A 12,563-nucleotide genomic window follows, 5' to 3' on the forward strand; every position below is an offset into this window, starting at 1 on the left:
AACTAATTACAGAACCCAATAATTTCTAATCAATGCCGTTATCCCGTGAACCCTATGTCCGCTAGCGTAACAAGTTCGCTAGCGGAATTGTTCATAACACATGTTATAATTATCAAAAAAAAAAATATTTTAGAGCGCAAAATTTTTGGCTCGCAGAAAACTTTCCAGTAGATAAATTAAAAATAATTTCTTCAAAATAAACAAAATTTTTACGAAAATTTGTTTTGGTATGAAAAATACGATAAGATAATTTTTAACTAATTTTTTGCCAACTAATTACCGAATCCAACAATTTCTAACCAATGCCGTTATCCCGTTTACCCTATGTCCGCTAGCGTAACAATTTCGCAGGGCGCAAAATTTTTGGGTCGGGGAATACTTTCCAGTAGACAAATAAAAAATAAATTAATTTAAAAAAATAAAAAATTTCACGAAAATTTGTTTTGGTATGAAAAATACGATAATATAATTTTTAACTAATTTTTTGCTAACTAATGACCGAATCCAATAACGAAATTTTTCGCTATAATTTCTGAAAAACTCAGCATATCCTGTTGAACGTCTATCTAAGTGTTAATGAAATAAAATTGCATATCTACTTTTTTAATTGTGATTTATTTTAATCTATACTAATAAATTCGGTCTTACAACTGTTGAGTCTTTAACGAAGATAGGTTTTTCCTTTAGATCAGTAGTGTCCAACCGGTAGCTCGCGGGCGCCTGGTAGCTCGCGACCTAAATTTTAGGCGCCCGCAAACAAGAAGATGAACAGAATATTTTGTATTGAATTGAAAAGTTTAACAATTGGAACTTTTTTGGTACATAAGTAGGCTTTTATTTTTGAATTTTCACGAACTCATTCACCTTCTTATCTTTCTATGCTAGACATGACAGAATCTCTGTTTCAGGATTTTCAAAACAAAAATAGCGTAATCTCAGCAATAAAAAAGTGTCGTTATCTGATGACCTACCAAACGATATTCATGGCCAAATAAAAAGCGATTTCAAGAAATGTGACTAGGTTTCCTTACAAATGGATGAATTGACCGATGTTTCAGACTCTCCGCACTTATTAGTGTTCACCAGAGTGGTATTTTCTGATTTTTCTGCTAAGGAGGCACTGTTAGTCAATCTGACTTTGGAAACTCGTACTCGTGGGCAAGATATATATGTATTATATAACGTAGTGAAAAAGAAGGGAAATCTGATTGCAAAAACACTCAACCTTGATAATGTTATGAGCACGATCGTTCGTATTATGAATTTGATTCGCGGATGACCGTTAAAGCATAGGCAATTCAAAGCCTTGCTTGATGAATTTGAGAGTGAATTCGGTGACATATTCTACCACTCTGAAGTAAGATGGCTGAGTCAAGGTAAAGTGCTCTCAATATTTGTAGCTTTGATGACGGAAATAAAGATTTTCCTGAAATCCAAAGGCAGCATTTTTTACTGATGTGACTGCAAAACTAAATGATTTCAATTCAACTTTGCAATCTCGAAATCGATGTATGGATAGAGCAGTTGACAAAGAAAAACTTTCAACATTTCCGGACGTTTACTCTTCTGGAACAGGCTTTTCCCAACTAATGGTTATAAAAAACAAATACCAAGATGTACTGACTGACGAGCATGTCAAAAATAACATGATTTTAGCCTGCAAAACTGTGCAATATAAACCAGATTTTAAGAAGTTATCTGAAAATATGAAGATTCAAGCATCATATTAAGTTTGTTGGGCATGTGCTGCGAGTCGTACGGTTTGAAATCGGTGCGATTTGCAAGCTATTTTTGATTATTTTTAGGGAAAGTAATAAATATTTCAAATGAAAACGGCGAGAAACACATAACTTACGTCATATCTATCGATTTCAGTGCCAAATTTTGCCGTTTTGTTAATCAATCTCCGAAGAAGGTTTTGCAGATCGCATCGATCTCAAACCGTTCCCATTACCATTCCCATATGTTTACAATAAAATGAATATTCTTCATTAAAATATTATGCACTGTTATTAATTAAACTTAACTGTATAAACTTTAATAATAAATAAATGTTTTAAAAGGACTAGTTAGTAGAATATATATTGAATATAAGAAGAGTGAAACGAGTTAACGCAGTTAAGATTGAAGGTAAGCTAGCGGTGCCCGCGTATTATAGCGATAGTTTCAAAGTAGCCCTTTGTCCAAGTTCTGTTGGACACCACTGCTTTAGATCATAAAATTTTTGCCACACTCTGTCTCCTCGACAGTAAACAAACGCTGTGTAGCCGTTACATTATTGTCTACTACACAAATTAATTTGTATGTGGTGTTGGGCCCTCAGCCCGCTCATCTGATTTAATTTGGCACGCACAAAAACCACAGTGCTTACCCGTAAACTCTGCTCACTCCTTGCTGCAAATTTATTGGTGGTGCCCGCTAGGAAGACGGTGCCCCGAGAGGGTCTACGCCTGGTGCTCGGCGTGGGGCTATATTCCTTGGTTGGAGACAAAGATTCTCCTTAAACTTCCTCAGTCTTCTCGCAAAGGAATCACCTCTGCTTGTTATCGGTAGCCTCGTGCACAGTGGTCGGAAACACCAAGCTAGCCGGAAAAAAGTTAAATTTTTGAGCACAGCGGGAGAAAATATTTTGCCAGAGGTACGTTTGCAATTGTCCACAGTGCATAACGGTACAATTATTTCACCTCAACTCGTTGTAGTTGCTTTGATTTATTGCTTTTAAAAGGGGCGAATGAAATGAACTGCTGATCTTCATATAATAGTTGATTTTTAACAGCGCAAGTAAAGTGAGTGTACAAAAATACAAAAACTTTGTTTCAAATATTTTTTGGTGATAAGGTGAAAAACGTAAGTCTAAGAATTAATACCACTAAAAATATATGTTAAAAATCGTATTTTTTGTAGTCTAAAATGTATTTTTGTACGATTGTACCTTATCGTAAAATTTTGTTTTATTTCCCAACTTCTATTAAAGTTTTAATTAGTAATCCACTCGTATCAATCTTTAGTTTTGCTTTTATTGTAACCTGTGTGTTAATAACTTGTGAGTTATTTCATTATTGGCTGCCAAAATCTGCCTAAACACTCATTATTTCGTTTTCAGTAAAAAATGTCGATCCAAAGGAGTGAACTTTTCAATGTTTGGTGTGGCGAAAAGCAGAGCAATAAAAAAGAAGATGCTATTTTAGAACATATTTATAATAAAACTGAAGTAGAGAATAGAGAAAGTGAGGGTTTCCGCAATAGTTTGATGCGAGCTGTCAGTGGGTTTTTATATATTTTAAGGAAGAAATGGGCGCAGGCCAATCGAACAAAGCAAGTGTTTGAAGCTAACAATAAAAGTTGGTTAGAAGGAATGTTTATTATCCCAAAAAAAAGTTTCGTTGAATGTTTCTGATGACGATATACCTTCAACGTCTCGTGGGCGCCCTTCTAAGCAGTTTTTAGAAAAAGGCGATAGAGCGAAAAGAATGAAGGTAGCACAATTAGTTGAACATTGGTCCCCGGAGGAATTGACCTTTGCTGCTGGAACAAGTTTGAATAAATCTGGGAAAAGAAATGCTGCATACATTATGAGATCCATTGACTCCTCTCCAACTAGAGCTCAAAAAATTAAAGAACAATTGTGCTCTTCTTCTAAAGGACCAATACCTTATTCCAATGATGAAGCTTTAGCTTTGTATATCGACGGCGATTACACAAAAAGCTCTTATAACCTCATGCGAGCAGGGGGGAAAAAACGCAATGCTAATATATATCCATCGTACGGAAAACTTTTGGCTGCTAAGACTGAGTGCTATCCCAGCAGTGGCATTAAAATTTCAGAAACATCGGCAGAAGTTGATTTGCAAAATTTGGTAGACCATACCGCAAAAAGGCTTGTAAAGCTGCAAAAAGAAGTATTAGAATTGTATAATTGTAATGAACTTATTTTGTCATATAAGTGGGGATGTGATGGTAGCAGTGGACATTCGCGATACAAACAGACTTTTAATGAAAGCAACGAAAACAAAACCGATGAGCACATCTTCTCAATTTGCTTGGTTCCATTGCAACTTAGAAAAAATGATAAACTAGTTTGGCAGAATCCACGTCCATCATCTACGCGGTTTTGTAGGCCCATTAAAATTATGTTTGAAAGGGAAAGCAAATCACTAGCTACACAAGAAATAGAGGCAATAAAAAACCAAATATCTGCATTAGTACCGACGGAAATTTTTGATGAAAAAATGGAAATAAAAATCATTCATAAGTTTTATTTGACCATGATAGATGGAAAAATTTTTTCAGTAATTGCAGATTCTTCTTCCCAACGTTGTGGTATTTGTGGAGCGTCACCCAAATTAATGAATGATTTGGAAGCAGTTGCAAAATTAAAGCCGAATAAAAGTTTATACGAGTATGGTATGTCATCATTACATGCTTGGATAAGATGCTTTGAGTGCATAATTCATATTGCATACAAGCTAGGTATTAAAAAGTGGCAAACTAGGGGAGAGGCGGATAAAGATTTGAAAGAGGCAAGGAAGAAAACTATCATTGATCGTCTAAGAAATGAAATGGGTTTACTGGTTGATATTCCTAAATCGGGATATGGGACAACGAATGACGGAAACACAGCTAGACGATTTTTCCAGCAACCAACTCTAGCTTCAGAAATAACTGGCGTTGATGAAGATTTAATAAAAAGGTTTGGTGTCATCTTACGCACTATGGGATGCGGCTTTGCTATCAATGTGGAGGAATTTCGGAAGTATGCGATGGATACGGCAAATTTGTACGTAAAATTATATTCATGGTATTACATGCCGTCAAGTGTACACAAAATATTAATTCACGGTGCGGATATTACTAAACACGCTGCACTTCCAATTGGAATGTTGTCAGAAGAAGCTTTAGAATGTAGAAACAAAGACTTAAGATATATACGAGAAGGTCACGCACGCAAAACGTCTCGTGAAAATACCATGTATGACCTATTTCACTATCTCCTGCTTTCATCGGATCCGATCATTTCATCATCTTCGTCAAACCCTTCTCATCGTTATCGTAGTGCTGAGCCTTTAAGCAAAGATGTGTTGTCACTGCCAATCCGGAAGTGAAATCAGAAAGTGAAGAAGATTCTGAGAAATTAATAAAGAATTGAATTCTAAACTGTTTTCATTAATATTTTGTATACAATTTAAATATGTTTTAATAAACGTTAACTTTATATGGAGTGAAGAATTATATGTAGATATATTTTCCATAAAAAAAATACACTTTCCATTTACCGAATCCGTTGATTTTTGGCTCGATTCTTTATTGTAATTAGATCTTTGAATGTGCGAAATTTCATTTCGATCCATCCGCGGAGAAGTAAGTTATGACTTTTTTCCGGCTAAATTGAGCGTTTGGACCACTGTGTCGTGGCCGCTTGTCACATAAATCTTCAATTATCAAAAAAGATTTATTACACGCGCAACTACTTTCGCTTGTAAGATTAATAAAAGACTTTTTTTATTTATTCTGCACAACCGCAGCTATCAAATGCGTATATCGAATTGAATTAACATTCGTTTTTTCACTCGGTTTTAGGTACCTGTGGATCGTATGTTCCAACAGGGCTACCAACATTACGACGGCGCTGAATAAGGCTGCCGTATTGTTAGCGGTGCCATTAACTCACCCTCCTTGAGAAAAGATTTTTGCCAGGTGATCAGGCTTGCAAGAATCGTTCGATTCAAGGGCAAAATTGATAGGGAGGAACGAGATATTTATTAATAATATTGTAAATATGTTTCCTTCCCCTTTTAACTCGTTCGTCCATATCAACTTTCGGCTGTAATAAAGAGTTCAAAACGTATGTTAAATAATTGACAACATTATTATATCTACTTAGCTAATTGCGTTAATTTACAATATCAATTTTATATTAAAGAATATACATAAGTATGAGTTAAATAAAAGTATTTTTTTGTTTTTTTTTTTTTTTTGATTTGCTAATTGTATAAAATATATGAATTTGTTAATTTGTAAGTATGAATTTACATAACTATTTGTATAAAAATTAATACATACTTTTTTGTTTGCCTAATTTGATTTTTCCTTTTTTTTGACTATTGTGTTAAATTAATGATATATAAAAATACTTATGTGTACGGTTTATTAAGCCAAAATTTGAAGGTATACATACATCTAAATATACTTTATTTTTGAGTATTATTCATTCCAAATGAAAATTTTTGTCTTCAAACAGATTTACATGATAATTCATGAGTTACTTCGCATTGTTGTACACATGTACATATTTTAACTAATTATTCAGAGTAATTCTAACAATAATAATAGTTTGTATATATCTTGTGTGACGTGACTGATTCATTTTGGGTCAAAATTGAATGTTACTTGTATATTTTAAATAAATTCATTAAATATAGATTGTGACTTTTTGAATGCGGTTTTTGTGAACCGTTTTTAATTTATTTTTGGTTTTGTCGAAAACCGTAACATTTGCACCATCTACTTTCTGTATAACATAAGGACTTAGATAAATATTGCTATGTTTATCTCTAGGCTCCTTTTGTATTAAAACCGTATCTTTTTCTTCAATTAGTACCGGACGTGCATTTATATCAAATGACTTCTTCGATTGGATTTTATGTTTTGTTACGATTTCTTTAGCGAGTGCATGAGATCTTTGCAAACGATACTTTACTTCTTTTGCATAATTGTCAACGTTGTAAATTGGATAAATTTTAACTTTTTGTACTTCGTTTGGTAAAACAGCGTTTTTACCAAAAATCAGTTCAAATGGAGTAAATTTATTATCAAAAACTGTGTTTGAGGTTGTGTTATGCAAAAAAGTAAAATATTTTAAATATGTATCCCAGTCGGAATATGATTCGTTTAAAAATGCTCGTAAGTACTCATTAAATACTCTGTGATTTCGTTCTATTGTACCTACAGTTTCGTGATGGTGTGCTGTCGAAAAGTCATGTTTAATTTTTAAAAGTTTGGTTAATTCAGCAAAAAGTTCGTTTTTATATTTAGTCCCTAAATCAGATTTTATAGAGTGCATAATGCCATATACTAAAATGAAACTTTCAAAAATTGCTGATGCAACCGTTTTAGCACTTTTATCTGGTATTGGAACAGTAACTAAATATTTTGAGAGATCGCAAATAATGGTAACTGCGAACTTATTACCATATTTCGATTCTGGTAAGGGTCATATTGTATCGATAACAACAATATCAAACGGTTTATTCGGCGTTGGGGTTAGTACAAGTTTTTCTTTAACTTTCGGTTTTACTTTATTTAAAAGACATTTTTGACAATTTTTAACATATTTTGCGACATCACGGGTCATATTTTTCCAGTAATATTTTGTTCTGAGTTTCGCATAAAGTTTTTTCATGCCACAGTGACCTCCTGATATTGGGTCGTCGTGATAAATGGTCATTAGTTTCAGTTTTTTGTCATTTTCAGTCAGTCTCGACTGGATCTATTAAAATGATTTGTAATGTTTTTAAAATTATATTTCAGCGATTTTTTAAGCTAGCAATTGTGAAATGACGGAAAATTCATCGTCTTTTGGCCATTCAATCTCCTTAATTCTGTGTTTGCTGGCTTCAATTTCAAGCCTCGAAAGTAAATTATCGAAATTGATTATTTCGTTAGCATAGACATAATTAAGTAACTCGAGTTTTTTATGTTTAATATGTGCACAAATTCGTACATTTTTGATTTTATTATCTTTATCATAAGTAATGACTGATCTAATACGCGGTATCATAAACATTTAATGTCTCCTGGTTTTCATTTTCGTTATTATCTGTATTTTGTGTCATTTCATTTTCCTTATTTCGTCTATCGTTATACGTGAGAGTGCGTCTGCGCCAACATTTAATTTTCCTTTAATGTATTCAATAGTAAAATTGTATTCCGCTAGTTCTTACCTTATTCTTAAAAGTTTTGAAGAGGGGTATTTCATATTGAACAGGTATACTAATGGTCTGTGGTCTGATTTTACTAAAAAATGCGTTCCATAAAGGTATGGTCGAAATTGTTTAATGGCAAAGTAGATTGCTAAAAGTTCTAATTCAATTATTGGTTTTTTTCTGTTCTGCATTGTTAAATGCTTTCGAAGCAAAATATATTGGTAAATCGCAACCTTGCTGTTCTTGGCTAAGTATAGCGCCACACCCTGTTTTTGAAGCATCAACTGTAATAATAAATTGCTTTGTAAAGTCTGGATATTGTAGCAGTTTCGGTGACATTAAGGCTGATCGCAACGCTTGAAAAGATTCATCGCATTTCTCATCCCAAACGAATTCTACTCTTTTCCTACTTAATTTGTTCAAAGGTGCTGCCAGAGTTGCAAAATTGGGAAAAACCTTCGGTAATAATTTGCAAATGCGACAAAACGTCGTACCGCATCTTTGTCAGTAGGTTTAGTATACTTTTTAATTGCAACTATTTTTGAATTGTCTGGCAGCAGACCTTTTGCTGAGCATTTGTGCCCTAAAAACGTTACTTCAGGCCTGAGAAAATTACATTTTTTTGGGTTTAATTTTAAGTTGAAACTTCGACAAGTTTCGAAAACTTTCGCTAAATTTTTAATGTGATGTGCTTCGCTGCAGCCTATAACAATTATGTCATCTACATATAAAAATGCTTCGTTGGGTGGAATACCAGAAAAAGCTATACTCATCATTCGCGAGAATGAGATGGGTGCTATACTTAAACCGAATGGTAATACTTTCCATCGATATGCTCCACGGTCTGTGCTAAAAGAAGTTATATCACGTGAATCCTCATGTAAGGGGATTTGGTGGAATCCAGAAAAAAGATCTAAAGTGGAAAAATATTTGGCTCTGCCAAGATTGTCTAAAATATCGTCAACTCATGCGAGAGGGAATTTATCCGCAATAAGCTTTTTATTGACTGCGCGGAAATCAACGCACATACAATATGCTTTTTGACCATTAGTGGATTTTTTAGGAACCAAAATTAGGGGACTATTGTAATTTGAATAACTTCCTTCAATTAAATCGTTATCAAGTAATGTGTTAACTTGGCGAGTTATCTCTTCACGTTGGGAATATGGTAGACGATAGTTGTTTACATATACCGGGTTAGTGTCAGTCAGCCTAAGTTTCTGTTCATAAAAATTGTTTAGTGTCATTTTGTCATTGTCAAGAGCGAAAATGTCTGCATATTTGATGCAAAGGTCAAGTTGCTGTTAGTTCCTGTGGAGATCTGGTCTGTCTTGGTTTTATTAATTGAGTAAACGTGATAGTCAGAAAGTTTTCCGGTCCGAATATTTACATTCTTTACATGTTTTACGTCATCTGTGGTATTTATGATTTTAATAATTGGGTTACTGCTATTAACCATGCATCTTGCTGTGAATACACCATGTTCAACTTCCTGCGATTCTACAAAAAGTGGATCCGGCGAATTGCCAAAATTGAAAATTCTATAAACTTCGCATCTGGGTGGTATGATACAAGTGTCGCTTTCGGTTCCGTGTAGGATTGGTATCGCGACTTTTTCATTGCCGACCCAGAAGTATATACGATTGCTTGCATAGCTAGTAACGCATTTGTTACTTTTCAGAAAATCTTTACCCAGTATACCATCAGATGGTATGTTAAAATCGTCGTTTACTACATGTAAAGTATGTTTAATGTAAAAATCAGTAAAAGTCAAGTTTACGGTAATCTTACCTAAAGTGGAAACAGTATTAGAAGTGACACCGGTAATGTTAATTATATCGTTTGTATTTATAGGAAAATGTTTATCAATGCTAGAGTTTTTTATTAGAGAAATGTCGGCTTGCGTGTCGACTAAAAACGTACAAAATTTGTTTGACCCATTAATTTTCAATTCGATAAAGTCAGAGTAATTCAAACTTAAGCAATAAATGCCCTTTGTAGAAAAAGAGTCATCTAATTGTCCAATTCTTCCGCCCTCAGTGTTCGCTCCTGAGGGGCGTCGGCGTTTAAAGCGCGCACATTAGCATTATTGCGTGAATTTGGACGTCTACTACTATTATTGTTGCTGTTATTATTTCGATTATTGTTGCCTGATGACCGATTATTATTGTTGAAATTGTTACCGTTATACTTTGAACCGAAATTGTTGTACCTACTGTTATTACCGTTATTATTGTACCTATTGAAATTAGAGTTATTCTGTCTGAGATTGTTATTGTTGTAGCGATTGAAGTTTTGATCGAAACGCTAACACTTGACGCTCTTTAACTTGATTATTTTGTTCGACTATCGTTTTTGCCACTACGTCTTTTGAATCACTGAAGGTAGTTGACATAAAATTGATTTGACCAAATCCTAACGAGTATTAAGTCTACAAACGTTAACTGTTTGCTCGACAGCCATTTCATGGGCCTTAGATTGTGTCATACCTTCAATGATCAAAGAACGCTCTAATGTATCCGAAAGCTCCTCGACACGCTTAGCAAATTCCGTATAATTGTTGTTTATGACATGTAAAGATGCAATTTTCCCAGCTACAACTTTCGAGTTGTCTGACTTTATTCTATTTCTCAACGCATCTTTGATTTGACGGACTGAATTAACTTCGGTTGGTATTGCTTCACGTACCTTGCCTTCGAGCTTCGATTTAAAAAATGATATAAAAGTTTTATTTAAATTTTCGTCTGCAAAATCTTAAATTAAATAATTTTCCCTAATGATTGAGGCACAAAGACTAATAAAGGATTTCTTCTGTTCAGGGGTAGCCATGTCTAAAAATTCTTGAAAAATTGTCGAAATATTTGGTGAACTGGTAGCTGTTGACGGCTCGTCGGATACTGTTAGCAGATCTTTAAAGGATGGAAGTAAGTACTTCACTGAATTGTGCCGAAGCTTCTTGGCGTCACTAAATTCTTCTTCTGACTCAGAGTCAGCTAAGTCTGATTGGCAAATTAGTGATAAGCTATCAGGTGGAATCCAAACGCGACAATTCAGTTTGGTAAAGCACTTCGCTAACTGTTCCTTACAACGGGCTAATTTAATTTGGACTTCATTGCGATTACAGGTATGGGCCGAACTATTACCAATAACTAGTAATAAAATATTATTGTAAGCTGTGATAAGCGAATATTTGTATTCGTTTAATTTTTTCGCATTCGTAGACAACGGTCTATTTTGCAAAATGCGTTTCGTAATCTTATCAAAATCTGCTTTATATACTTTAAATTGTTTATCGAATTCGCTCATAACCGGCTAATCTCAAAGAAGTAGTAACTCAACATTTACAAAAACAAGCTATCGTTCACCTGTATAAAAAAATTTAAAAAGAAATCGAATTATAAAAAATACTTATGTTTTTCTTCCGTAGGTCATCGGCTGAAAAATCGCATGCAACAAGGGGTTTTCATGCAGTTGGAATATCGGGGAATTTCATGCAGCACACATGCAAAGCAAAAGATTTCAAGTTGTTTGCTAAAATTTTTTTTGTATTTAAAGAAGTTTTAAATTTTGATATATATATAGGGGTGTACATCGGTATATGACTCTGAGTTTCAAGGTAGTTTTTTTTTAGTGTTTTAAAATGGATTTATGAGATTATACCGCGAACTTATAACTAGTAATGGAAAATTTTGAGTAATAGTACGTACTTAGTAATTTCAAAAAGGCACTTAAATTTAATAGTTAATGTTCAACAAATAATAAAAAAATTTTATGTATGCAAGTAACCGTAGCGGGAATTAGAAAATTGTTTAATCCGCACTGGAATCGCAAGAAAAGCGTATATTAATATTTTTGAAAAATTTATGAAAAATTGTGATCACTTATATAATACTCAAAATTAAACGATCAAAAAAAATCATTGAATCACTCACGTCAACTTACATTACTTGGCAATTATTTTGAAAAATTTGATTGGCTCACTTAAATTCTAATATGAAAAAGAAGGTTGGATCACTTATATGGCTAATATCAAAGGTTTAATCACTTACATCTATTTTAAAAAAAGTTAAATCGCTTATACATATATCTAGTATGGAAAAGTTTAATCGCTTATTTATCTAATGTGAAAAAGGTTTAAATTCAAAAGCTCATATGTACCATTTGTACTATCATTGCGATTTCTTTTTTTTTTTTAAATCATAAGTATTGAGAAAAGTTCGCTTTTCCGCGCTTGTATTGTAAATTTAAATTTGATTCTGTTTTGAATATTTTAGAAAAGTTCTCTTCGTTTTTTTCTCTTTTACTATTTAAAAAAAAGATTCCAAACACGCACTAGTGTGCATACTAATGTATGTATATTAAGAAATGTAAATATGTTTATAAAGAAATGTAAGTATGTATATAAGAAAAATGTAGGTAGATAAACTTATATTACTCAGCCTTACTCCTTGACTGGTACTGTACCCATCTGTCTGCTCTTCCGCCGTTATCCCCCGTTGGTTATTGTACTGCTATGCTGCGGCAATTACACGAAAAAAGTACCTCGATAAAAAGTGCTTTCTAGCTTAATTTGGGGTCGCTGAAAACGAAAATGACACTCATTTATTTTTCTCAAGAAGCGTTTTTGCGATTTTGGCAAAA

At 33.6% G+C, this 12,563-nt stretch overlaps 2 protein-coding genes across 2 annotated transcripts in view; one reads left to right on the plus strand and one right to left on the minus strand.

The window, feature by feature from the left end:
• Positions 1-12,563, minus strand: part of LOC118734970 (lysine-specific demethylase lid) — a 149,317-nt gene that overhangs the window by 24,165 nt on the left and 112,589 nt on the right. The gene's annotated exons all lie outside the window — the stretch shown is intronic.
• Positions 4,287-5,088, plus strand: LOC118734971 (the record flags this gene model as incomplete). Its single annotated transcript, XM_036464565.1, is given in 1 exon segment — positions 4,287-5,088. A coding segment is annotated over 1 exon segment (742 nt), but the record flags the coding sequence as incomplete, so codon positions are not given.

This window comes from Rhagoletis pomonella, unplaced genomic scaffold, assembly GCF_013731165.1.
Source record: "Rhagoletis pomonella isolate Grant_MI unplaced genomic scaffold, Rhpom_1.0 Rhpom_scaffold_00003, whole genome shotgun sequence".
Taxonomy (NCBI): domain Eukaryota; kingdom Metazoa; phylum Arthropoda; class Insecta; order Diptera; family Tephritidae; genus Rhagoletis; species Rhagoletis pomonella.